Genomic DNA, 13,242 nt, shown 5'->3' with positions numbered 1-13,242 from the left:
AAACATTGTAACGCCTGGCATTAGCCCATCTAGACTAAACAATATGTAATTTTCGCTTTGTTTTTTCTGTACAACACCAATTATACTGTACAATATGTAATTTTAGTACCAATTAAACTATACAATATATAATTTTAGCACAAATTTATCTAAATGATCGCTTAGTTATTTATTTGCTTAATTAAATGTACAACACCAATTGTATTCTACAAATTTAACACAAGTTTATCTAAACGATCGCGTAACAAAAACTAAATGATCGCATAACGAAATCTAAACGATCGTATAACAAAAGCTAAACGGTCGCATAACAGATATCTAAACGATCGCATAACAGATATCTAAATGACCGCGTAATAAAAACTAAACAATCGCATAAACATATATCTAAACGATCGCATAACAGTTAGCCAAATGATCATATAACAAAACCTAAACGATCGTATAGCAAAAACTAAATGATCACATAACAAATATCTAAACGATCGCATAATAGATATCTAAACGATCGTATAACAAAAACTAAACGATCGCGTAATAGTTAGCCAAACGATCACATAATGGATATCTAAACGATCGCATAACAGTTAGCTAAACAATCGCGCAACAGTTAGCTAAACGATCACTTAGTATTCTTTATACGATTTCTTAGTAATCTCTATCTGATCGCTTAGTAATATCTAAACGCTCGCTTAATATTCTCTAAATGCTCGCTTAGTATTCTCTCAATAATTAAGAAATGAACGATATGGAGGGAGACCCTATCATTGTAAAGTATTCGTAGAGACGCGCGTTCACCAAATGGTCTGAAGGCTTTTTAAAAACTGGGGGCAATTTTGGAATTTCGCATGGGCAAAAGGTTAGTGGTAGAAAAATTTTTAGGAAGAGGTCATTGGTAGAAAAGTTTTTGGGTTTCGGATCATTTTTTGAAAATTTCCCCATCCTTCCCTCCCTCCTTGCATTCACTTCATCTGTCCGGCCGACATTCACGACCAGTAGCCACAATACTGTAGTGGCGTTCGACAGCTCTTGCATGTGTCCCTCAGCAACAATGATGACCGCATATCCTTCCTCCATTGATGGTGCTTGTCATTCTCCCTCCAACCATCATACACAGTAATGACCCTACCTAGGCGTACTTCGTGCAGACATTCGACGGCCGTGAGAGCTCTTCGCGAGCATACGAGGACACTCATGAATCAACGACGTTCTTACAATTTTCCCCTTTCGACAAGGATTAAGCCTATTTGGACACCATTCAGCAAGGATTCGGGTCTATTTGGGTTCGGGATAATTTCAAAAACATTCAAACATATTTCAGCAAGGATTCAAGTCTATTTTGCTTAGACTCAATTTGACGTGTTCGGATTGAGGTTCAAGTTCATCTTGGGAATCCCTCAGATAGTTTAGAAGCATTTTAGAATGCTTAGGTAAGTGGAATTCTCCCTATAGAATCTATTTATTGTGTGCTAGTATGTTCCTGGTTCTGTCGTAATTTATACATTGTTTATGGCTATATGTTGATCGTCCTGAATCATATGTTTGGTTATATACTAGCACATTGTGATGTTGTGTGATAGTATAATGGCTTACTTGTGAATGAGTTAAGTGATTTTGTGTATATGACTTTGTTGACTTGTTGAGAATATCTAGCCATGCATATGGCATGTTCTTGCTTTATGTGCTTTGGCATTGAGGTACGATTTAGGATTATATGGTAGAAACCTTGCATTTGTGAGATTTTGTGAGAAGGGGGTTGAGGACCTAAACCTTGTGAACTTGTAAAGGAAAGTAATGTGAATATCATTGCCTTGGGTAAAAATGGTCAAGGAGTGATATGCCGCAATTGGATTGAAAGGAACACAGCCCTTGGGCGAAAATGGTCAAGGGTTGATGTGTGATCGATGCCTTGGATAAAAATGGCCAAGGGTCGGCATGATGAGTTTAGAATGAGTAACATGCCCATCATCAGATGCCTTGAATAAAAATGGTCAAGGGGCGATGCAATAGCTAAGGAGTTATTGGATGCCTTGAATATAAATGATCAAGGGGCGATGCATAGTTAAGAAGTCATCGAAGGTCTTGAATCAAAATGGTCAAGGGGCGATATGCAGTTTGATGCCTTGACTAAAAATGGTCAAGGGTTAAATGTTGAGCACCGTAGAGAACGTTGAGGTCCTGAATAAAAAGGGCTAGGGGTAAGCATGCCTCGAAAGAATCAATCTCATAAAGTTGGATGTGGACTAAATATAAGTATTGAGTGAGCTTGTGTACTTAAATAGAGTTCAAGTGTGTATTGTGTGATGTGTTGATTCATGTGCTAGCATGTCATAACTATTATTTATTGTTCGTTTTTTTCACAAGCATGTATATGTGATATGTATAGCATGATACTTGTCTTGTATATTGTTTGAGGGCTTTTCAGGTATGAGTCACTTACCAATACAAGTGTGTACTGACCACCACCAGATTTTGTAGGTGTTGATCGATATTGTATCGTTGGTGATACTGAGGAGGAAGCCTAAGAAAGATTAGGATACATCATTTCTTTGTTTATTTTCAATATGAATTTGTTTCTAGATTGTGGAACTTATTGTAGTTGCTGGAGTTGAGAGCTTGTAATAGGTCTTAGCTAGTTTATTGTGTTTGAATTCTATATAAGTTAAAATTTATTTAATTGGTAAGTTTTGCTGAATCTTATTAAGTAGTTATTCGAGCATGTGTTTTGGAATTTTAGGTAAACCTATTGAGAAGATATTGTCTGAAATATTATTAGGAGTGCATTCCTTTGAAACATGTGTCAACAAAACTTTAGTTTTGTTGTGGTAGCATTGTTATGCTGCTGTAATTTTTCTAAAATATAAGGTATGGTAAAGTGAGTTTAAGTTAAGTTTAGGTAGAAATTTGAGTTATTACATCAGATTTAGGGGGAGCTTGAATCTGTAGACTCATCTGAAGTAGTATCAGAGTTAGGGGAACCTAACTTACTCGCTATTATTCAGTTAAGTGTAAATTGAGAATGTTTAGTTGAAGCAAATGTTGTAGTTGATCTCTTTTCTTGTAGGCATAAAGCCTTTCAGACGTAGGTGTGGTTGCACCAACCTAGTTCAACAAGTTTCTATATTTTTTTTCTCTTCTTATTCTCTTTTACCTCGTCTTTATTATTGTCAGTAACATTATTCCTAGCTTGTGCTCTATTTGTGTTTCATCTATTTTTCAAAAAACAATGTTGTTAAATAATTGTCTCTTGAATTTAAGAACTAAGTTCGTTGCTAGTGTGCTTTATACGTAGTATCTCCACATGATTATAATGTTTATTAATTTAATTTATCAAAATCTCTATTTTTTCTTATAGTCGATTTAACTCAAAAGTCTTAGAATTATTCTAAACTTAAAATGACTAAAATATTAGTTTTTATCCACTCAAAGGCCAAACAGAAATTATGCCTATGAATAATGTACTCTTTAATATCAGTGGTCAAGCACAACCAATTTCTTTTATGAAGTAATTCGAATCTTACAATAAAAAGAGAAGCTTAAACCTGAATTAGAATTTAGGTGGTGTAATTATGCCTAAACCATATTAAGTTTTTCGGGAATCTTGATGCCATGATTATGTTTACCTCCACGTATTTTGGTGGTGCACTTCTCTGAAAAATTTATAGTACTACAATAGTAACTACTTCTCTCATTCATTATTTGACAAGCCATGAAATGATTCATGTATTAGAAATTCTCGTCAAGAACAAGAATTTAATAATAATGCAGTAATCAATCCCTTATAGTGTGTTTTAAGGAATTAGTGTCTTGTTCATTTACGAACTTTGGTTAATCTTTCAAATGCCAATGCTTCATCATTGAAATTTACTTGTTACTTAAGCTCACCTAAAGGCCTCTAGAATGAGAAATTTAGATGGCATAGACTTATTCTCTTCCATTGGCCTAGACAGACAAATAAATTTGGCAAATTGGTTTCAGAAAAATGGAAAAACTTTCATTTGAATCAAATCCAGGTTGGGTCACATAGGTGAGAGCCAACCATCCAAACATTAGAACGACATCAAATCTTGTTATATTATTCATCTTTCTTAGGAACACACACCTATGAAGTACATGTACAGATACGACTACACAATACGAATACGATCGGATACGACGATTCACCAATTTCTAAAAAACTAATATACAAATACGTCTAAGAATGCATCATTATATTAATATATAATCTGTCTCTTATACACATCTAGATGTGTATAAGAGACAGGGATACGTTTAAATCATTTTTTATACATTTTTTTAATATATATATTTTTAAAAAACGAAGATACTGATACGTTGAAAATACATTTTCTTTTTCTTTCAAAAATTCTAAGATATAGATAAATTTAGCATAGAAGCTAATAATAATAGCACAAAATAGAATACAAACAAATACAATACAAAAAAAGCAACATCTAAAATGTTGAAGTATAATAGTTAATAAAATGCAAAAAGTGACTCATATTGCAAAGAAGAAGAAGATTGGAGGGAGAAGTATGAAGATTAGATGATTCCAATCTAAGATTTGGTCCATTATTTTTTTTATTTTTTATTTTTCCTTTTAGTTTCCTACTTGAGTAGTGAACTTTTTAAATAAGTTGTCTAATTTTAGATTGAGAAAGATTAAATGAGTTGATTGTCTTTTTTCTTTAAAAAAAAAAGTATACGTAGAAATAGATACATCAAATCGCGGGTCAAATACATATCTGACAAGCATCCAAAAATATCAGATAATATCAATATCTGATACATGTCTGATATTGATTCTTTGCCTCACATAAAATATATGTGCTTCATAGGCGCACACGTACATATGAACATCAACGAGATTAGTGCAAACATCTTGGTTAGAGGCTGAAATTCTTGAAAGTTGTAATCAAACATTATGAAATAAGCTCTCTAAATGTTCTGAAATTATCAACATGGCAGCTGACAAGTACAGCCAATTACAGCAAATCCCTACCCCCCATATCTATTGTATTAAAAAAAACAGAGAGAAGAAATAAAAAGTACAGCTGATTACCAAATCCTCCAGCTACCATAAATCTAATGAGAGGAATGGGAGTGAGAGTTGAAACGCATCATCAAGTAATACGGAAGGAGCCTAAGATATATGTACTATGCAAAAATACTCGGTGGGAAAAACATACTTGCAACAAAATTTAATAAGAATAACCATAAATGCTAACAGCAAACAAAGAGATACCTGGAAAGGCACATATACATTAAACTTACCTATTGTTACACTTCAAACTGTATTTGTTACCATTTCAATAGAGACTCGAACCCTTAATTGGACCATTGTTTTTTACCTATCAACCGGAGCGCAACCGGCTGGGCTCGGACAAGGATCTTCAGGAATCAAAGAGACTTGATATTCCCCATCATCCCATCAATGGCTATCTGATCCAAGCCTTTGTATCTATGAGATATTATCTGCTGCAATGATGAAACTACGCATGTTGGCCATTTTTTTTTATCTGTAACATAATCGAGCTTTACCAGGATTGAGCAGCGATTCTGCCATCACCCATCCCTGCCAAGACGCAAATAATAATAATAATAATAATAATAATAATAAATTACTTGATAACTTGATCATTATGTTATTCAGGAAAGCAATGACGGAGGTCAGTTAAGACCTAAGAAACTAAAAAAATATGTTTTATTTGGATTGTAACAACTGATGATGCTACTAAGGATTTAAAGAGCTGCAAACATTTTCAGAAACATAATTCAACTGGAGAATGAATTGGACAAAGTAGGTTTGCTTTAACAAGAGTACATTAGCCATTCAAGTTATTTCGTTTTGCATGATTAACAAGTACAACTAAGGCTTAGAGTGTGTTTGGATTAAATTTATGCTAATTTGATATTTGTGGAATCATTTTGTGCAACCAAACAAAATTTTGATTAAAATCACCTTTCAGATGTAACCAAACACATAAGTTTTTAAACTAAGGTATTTTAATGAAAGAGTTCCAAAAAGAATATTATTCTAAAAAGTGTTTAAACTAGTAGGCATGTCAAACCAACCATAGAATTGAATAACACTGCTATTCACCAGATCATCAGGAAAAACAGAACTGCTAGCTAATTCTATATTCTATGTCCTTTAATAATAGGTGTAAGTGATGCAGCACAAGCAAAAAAAGAAGCATGCTCATTTTCCTACCTGCTCTGAAGCTTTACTCTTGAAAATCTCATAAGAGGTTGCGACCATTTTACATGATGCGGCAATTTCTCCCTCAAGATTGGTTGTAGTGGGCTTAGAATTTGAAAAGGCATCACCTTGTTTTCGCAAAGAGTTCTGAGCCCCATATGATGAGCGTATAAAATGTAAGAGCACATGAGCCTGTAGAAAAGTAACTTACATCACAAGAAGAAAATTGTGGGAGGCAAAAATATACAACAAAAACAAACCGTGGTCTTACGTGGAAAGCAGCTTTTAGGATATCATCTGACTTCGCTTGATCTTTGAGTAATGCATATACCTTACCCTTAGTTTGATTGTATGTCACAATGTAGTTCTCTCTCTATTACCCATCAAGAGAAAAATATCAGTAATTAAAATAAAAGAATAACAGTGATCCAATAATGAGATGAGATATCACATACATCAAACAAAGGCTCTATGGCAAGATATGAACCAGCATCTTGGAATGCATCTTTGAATCTTGGTCCTGCCAAAAATTGAAATAATTTTACATGCTCCAACCATGTGAAAAGAAGACAAGTACAACAAATACACACACAACTTTGATCTACTATGTGGAGATACTTGAATTTTTGCTTGTTTGCATTTAATGTGATCGAGTATAAACACTCACGCCACATTTATCTTAATGAGAAAGTAACTTCAAATCAGAGGAATGAAATAAATGCATGTATATGTTTGGAGGATGAAATATTTACCAAGAACTACAGGAGTCTCCTTTAGCCAGGGGAAACTTAATATTCTTTCATTCATATTCCCCTTCTGCAATGAGGGTACTCGCCCTGCAAACAAACATAAGACACGGTTTTATATATACGTTAAGAAAAAGAAATGTCCTTTATTCTTTTAGCTAAAGTTTAAGCAACTAGAAAAGGAATTTAAGGATTGAGAACATCTTTCTCTCTCCTTCCATTTTCTGAAATATCGGTTAACACTTAAAGCACCTGTCTTGATGAATGACTCTACTGCTACATTAAATCTCGCTCTGTTCAATGTGTGCAACACAACGGATTTGACCTGAAAAATATTGCATATGTAAAACTAGAATGACTAAAAGAAATTCCGTAATCAAGAGAAATGAGACGTGCGGAAAAGAAAAACCAACTTTACCTCTTGATAAGAGCTGAAAATATACCCGCATGAAAGGAGACCAAAAGTAGTAACCAAAGATGGATTTCTTTTTGAAATCATTATGCTTAGTCCGGTTCCTAGCTTCACAAGACATAATTGAAACTTCCATCAGCTTCATCTAAAACTTAATTAATCATCTCATATGACATAAATCAACATAAAGCATACAGCAATTATACATAAACCATACATCAAGATGAAATAAAATAAAGCTCTGTGCATTACAACATTATTAGACGTGAAAAAATACCGTAGAAATATCTGAAAAGAACCTAGTATTTCAAAACAATATCATGCCACATTATTTTTATAAAACCGCTAAAGAAATGGTAGAATATCCAATTTTTTCTTCTGATGACTAGGACACTTCCAGGAATCCATGCAAAGATTTTTCTCCTTTTGCTTTAGTGGGGCGATGGGAATTCATATTTACTTTTATTCTTTGAACAAGAAAAAAAAAAGATCATTTTCTATTTTATCAAGCAATCGTTAGTGCAAATAAACTTCTGGGGAAGCCAAGGATCTTCCCTGACTCTGTACGTCTATAATCACTTATATATCATGATGGGTTTTGTTTTATATTATTTAATTAAAAGGAAAAAGAAAAAGAAAAAGGGGAAAACAGTAATTCCTTAAAGACTTGCGACTGTGCATATCACCTGAAGATCATATTTGAATACACAAAGCAGATCAATAAAAAAGAAGAAACTTTTTGTCTGAGACCTTGCATCATTTATAATTTCAGCTTTAGTAAGAAGTAAGAATAAAAACAATTTTCTTAAGAATTAGCCCAATTCTGTCAAACGTAAACTATCTACTTTGTCAGAGTCCAAAGAGAGGGCTCAACTATACCAGATCTGCTATATTTCCTACACATTCTCCTTTAGCGGTGACATCTCCAATGTTTTCTCCTTTTGCAAAGGCTTTGTAGATTGGAGTGCGGGTTGACGTTGATGTTACAGCTGCAACGTTCTACAAAGCAAGTAATGAAATGAGATTTCATAACAGCTAAACTATTGCACTGTACAAAGAAACAGTTAAACCTTTGCAACATTAGCAGCACAAGCCAGAGGAAGAAAAAGGTGTGGTGCAGCTGCAGTTGCCAGCTCAACCCCAGCACCCAACTCCATAAGGAGATCACCTGCAAAACGTAGCTGCAGCCCTTGTAGTGTTCAGAAGACAGATCTTTAACAAAAATTAAAGATAGTCACAATAATGAGCAAGCTTTTCTGTGGAAACTAGTAAATAAAATTTACCTGCTTGAGATCATAATCAAACTTTTTCCCTTGTCGAGCAAATAGCATTTTACCAACACGACCGGCGCCATCCTGTAAAGAAATGCTACAACTTAGTCAGTTCATTCAATTCTGCACAAGTAAAATGTGAAAAAGATATAATGAATGGCAAGACAAGATTATGAAGTGCTGCGAGTATGTATATATTGTATTGAAACCTCTACTTTCATTGGGAAAAAATGAAAGAATACAAGTTCATACAAAAAACTAAGCCCACTAAAGAAAGGGGGACAAACCAAATAACATGTTGCCTAAAGAGGTTTTACAAAATGTTTTCAAAATCGAAGCCCACGGGGGACTGAAACTTCACCAAGGTCCTCTACACACCTCTAAAAAATTTTATATTTCTTCTCCCAAGGTCCTATAACACAGCATACCCCGACAAACCACAGAGAACGACCCTTCTCTCTAAAAGGTGGATGGAGGAGGAACTCTCCAAGCACTTCATAATCTTGATGTTATATAATAAAAGAAGAAAGCAATCAAATAACCAAAAGGAATTTGAAAGAAATTTTAACCATCCCAGAAGGAATTTGAAATAAAAACCCTCAATGTTCAGAAAGAAAAGACGAAGATCTTAACCCACCACATTCAACGTTGCTTTTGACCTTCTTTGAAAACATGTGAAAACTTCTTAGTAGTTTGATTACAACCTAAAATGTCAATTGCTTCTTTGAGAAAATTATCACATCAAAATTGGAACTACAATTTTATCTCTCCCCATAGTCCGCAGCAAGATACATGTGGCCACCCTCAGCTACTTCATGTCATAATTGTTTTTTTTTTTTTTTTTTTTTTCCCCGAATATGCTTGCAAGCTGGTCCATGCATAACTCAAGTGCTAGTTACGCCATGAAAACTTGCATACATGGATATACAAGAATGATGGCACAACATAGCCGAGATCAATACCATAGCATAGATTCACTATATTTTCTCAATGGAAGTGTGGTTTTCAGGAAAAAGAAAAGAAAAGAAAGGAAAGGAAAATACTAAATTGCCATTGGCAAATGGCAAGCACCACTGGAAATAGAAAATTTTCTACTATGACAAATGGAATAAATTTCAATTCATAAAGTTTCAATTTTTCTAAGAGAAGGGAGATGTATGAAGTATAAGCGTTGATCAATTTAAGCATCTGAAGCATATTTAGTACTTACAAAAGCTAAATGAAAAGAACAAAACTACTCTGCCGATAAGTGTGCACACTTAGATATATTGATCCACTTTTGAGCACATAAGTTGCAGGAACAAAGCTATGTTTCTAATCAAGAAATTACAACAGCATTGCCAGAGACTGTTACCTTGAGAATCCAGTTAATAGCAATGGCACCAGGAGTAGCTTTATTTCTGGCGACCCCAACAGAGTTTAGTAGTGTCTGTGTTGTGAAAACACCCATTGCTCCACCAAAGAAGTGCTGCAATAAATCAAGCCATCACTACCAAAGCATTCTGATTTACGAGTATAGAAAGAAGCTGAATATTTTTCTTCTTTTTTCTTAGGAGAGACATTGATACTAGCTAATTGCTACCTTTTCATATCAGCTTTCTCTCCCTCCAAGTAATAATTAATAAACTAACTTTTTACACTGACCGGCTAAATATAAGATAATTTCAAGCCTACAATATTTTTCTGAATTTAGACCCATACCTTCAAAGCTCTCCACGTCATGTAAGGTACATATGAAGGGGTAACACTATCGGGGAAGCCTTCTGGGACTACATAGGATCTTATGAAGGACATCATCTCCTGTATCACAAATTACCCGATCACAACAACAATAAATTTGGAAGAAAGTTTATCTTCCTCTTGATCAAAAGAAGAGAAGTCAATTTCCTGTTAACAGACAAATACTGTAAACTGATTCACCATCGCAAAAAGTTTTTGCAGTTCCTTCGAACAATAGTGTGAATAAGTGATAGAATTAGAATAGAAGTACTTAATGAAGCAAAACAATTAATGCATGTTCAAAGTAAAAGAACAACAACCAAGTTCTTGTTTTCTCAAGAGAATTACAGAAAAACCCACCAAGACCCACAGAAACAAATACGGGTTCTGAGAAATAATTCCCCAAAGATTAGGTAGCTGTTTTTAAACCAGGCACAATACTTGAATGAAATGGGCGGGAGTAGCAGACATTTTAAGCAAAATTCTCAGTCAAGCATCAAAACAAACAAAATCAGGTACTTAATTGGTAATATAAACATAATGTAAACACTAACATCAATAGGAGCTTGCGGTGTTTGCAAACAAACAGCGCGGATCGAGGCGTTCTTCGACCTTCCAGATGGCTCATTATCAGCAACATAATTCCACCTGCGGCCATCGATTTCCTCGCAGCAAATCAACCTCAAACTGGAATCAAGAAACTGATTCTCCACAATACCAAGGTTCCTCGCCTGTGGCCCAGCGAGGGAGAGCGTCGGGGGGACAGAATCAACAGGAGGAACAGAAGCCAAACTAGCACTAATGCGCAGAGTTTCCCGAACGAGAATGCGCGCTTCAGTGGAAGAAGCAACAGATTTGGCAGCGGAATTGGGGGATTGCTTGAGCTTGATCGGAGCCATTGAAACAAGAAATCAAAAACGAAAAGGGTTTGAAAGAAACTTGATGGAGAGATCAGGAAGAAGCAAATGGAAGGAAGAAGAAGAAAAGGGTTGAATTATGGAACGAGAAATTCAAAGAGGAAGCATTGGGATTGACGGAGGAAACCATGAGAAGGAAGGAAGAAAAGTGGAGAAGGTGGCCTGAAACAATTGGCAACCGCTACAGAGAGGTGGCAAAAATGGAAGAAAAACTTTTTTCTCCGTCCTTGTCAATGCAAATTTCTATCCTCTACGATTTGTGGTACTTGTCCTTCGCTCTATACTAGTGGGGATTGTGGGGCCATCTTCTTTCTAAAGTCTTCTGTGATTAAATTCTAATGAACAACCCTTTTTTATTTCTTTGGTGGGATGTTAATTTTTTTTTAGTCAAGCTCAATTGGACATAATGCTTATATTATCAAACTTGTGGTTTGAAGTTCAATTTTTCCACCCCATACTTTTGTTACAATATCTTTCTAAAAAAAATAACCAGTTTTTCTCTCTTCTCGAGTGAGATCGGGCCTTGATTGATAGGAAAGGAATTTTATGAATATGTCCTCAAAATTTTTCCTAGTGTTTAGCAGACCTCAAAATCGCCAAGTCTCATCTTTTTGCATACATTCAAGAAAAACAAGGTAAGTGTAGCGATATTCTCTTTTATAAATTTGCTGTAGTTGTTATTTGCATGTTGTTGTGGTCAATAATTTATGTTTTGTGGTTGTTTACGCATCCTCGGTGGAAATTCAATAATTTCGGCCGCGATTGAGTATAATTCCACCAAGATTTAGCATAGGGTTTGAAATCACGGACGAGATATTTATATAGTTGCACCCAGTTTATGCAATATCCCTAAGATTTTGATTGAATTTATTAAGTTTGTTGAATCTGTATATGATTTTTTTCAGGGTTACCTTGTATATTTGTTTGTTTTGGGGGTGAATGGAAGGAGGATGAGAAAGGATACATAGTAGGTCAGTTGAAAGGGTTGATTATCGACGATGGATTAAAGTATGAGGAGTTTTTACAGGAAATATATTGAATTAGTGGGATAAATTCTGTCGAGTTTGAATTGGTTATAAGGTGTTTGTACAATGTTAGGTCGAATGTATTTGTCTTTGTGATCAGTAATCAAAGAGATCTCCATTTTTTCTTAACTGGTGACGATGTGTCTCAAGTGGCCCTTTTAGTATCGAAATTACTAGTAGTAGTCCATAAACCTAGGAATATGATATCCTCATATCTAGTTCAAAATGTTCCAACATCTGCATCCAAACTTGAGTTTATTTCTAAATACAATAAACTTTCCAATGAGCTATGATCATTAAGTCCATTGAATAATAATATATGTCCGTTAGATTTTGGAGACGATACGGATGAGTTGTTGAATATGAAATATGTAGACCTATCTAAGGATGTTGTTAACAATGAGTCTGTGTTTGAAGTGGACATGTTAGTGGATTATGATGTGGAAGTTAATGTGGTGGATATAGATATATCTGAGGCAGTTGTTAATGCTAATCATGTGGTAGAGTTAATGATGGATGTAGAATCAAGGGTTGACAGAGGACCTCTTGATTATAGTAACCCGACAACTGGCGGTAAGCATTGTGCAGATTCAATAGGAAGTGGTGAACTCTGTGTCAGCCATAAAAAAGGAAGCGTATCGAAAAGTTAATGGCGAGCATCATAGTTATCTCATATGAGTCTACTATAGAAGATGTCCAGGTTGGTAATATGTTTTTAAGCAAAAAAGATTTGGTTAAGAAACTGTCTGTCTTTGTCATTAGGAAGAACTTTCAGTATCGTGTCGATAGATCTATTAAGAAGTTATATATTTTAAGATGCGTAGAATCGACTTGTCAATGGAAGATCAGAGCCATTAGAATGAAAGACTCTAAAATGTTCAAAATTAGTAAATATGCGCCCACACATCTCAGAAGATATTAAGAAAACAAGATCATAAGCAAGCTAAGAG

The 13,242-nt window shown here is 34.8% G+C and overlaps 1 protein-coding gene across 1 annotated transcript; it reads right to left on the bottom strand.

The window, feature by feature from the left end:
- Positions 1-4,899: 4,899 nt before the first annotated feature.
- On the bottom strand, positions 4,900-11,513 carry LOC120091707 (protein root UVB sensitive 6). The gene is made up of 13 exons (XM_039049818.1): positions 10,905-11,513; positions 10,333-10,431; positions 9,986-10,099; positions 8,644-8,715; positions 8,431-8,541; positions 8,240-8,359; positions 7,367-7,468; positions 7,201-7,273; positions 6,955-7,038; positions 6,658-6,722; positions 6,474-6,575; positions 6,215-6,394; positions 4,900-5,575 (listed from the first exon to the last, which is right to left on the bottom strand). Exons 1-13 carry the CDS (start codon positions 11,247-11,249, stop codon positions 5,516-5,518), a joined length of 1,527 nt encoding a protein of 508 aa, XP_038905746.1. The 5' UTR covers positions 11,250-11,513; the 3' UTR covers positions 4,900-5,515.
- Between the last annotated feature and the right edge of the window lie 1,729 nt (positions 11,514-13,242).

Source organism: Benincasa hispida, chromosome 11 (genome assembly GCF_009727055.1).
Source record: "Benincasa hispida cultivar B227 chromosome 11, ASM972705v1, whole genome shotgun sequence".
Taxonomy (NCBI): Eukaryota; Viridiplantae; Streptophyta; class Magnoliopsida; order Cucurbitales; family Cucurbitaceae; genus Benincasa; species Benincasa hispida.
Note: the sequence above shows the minus strand (reverse complement) of the source record. Positions and strands in the feature narration are given on the sequence as shown.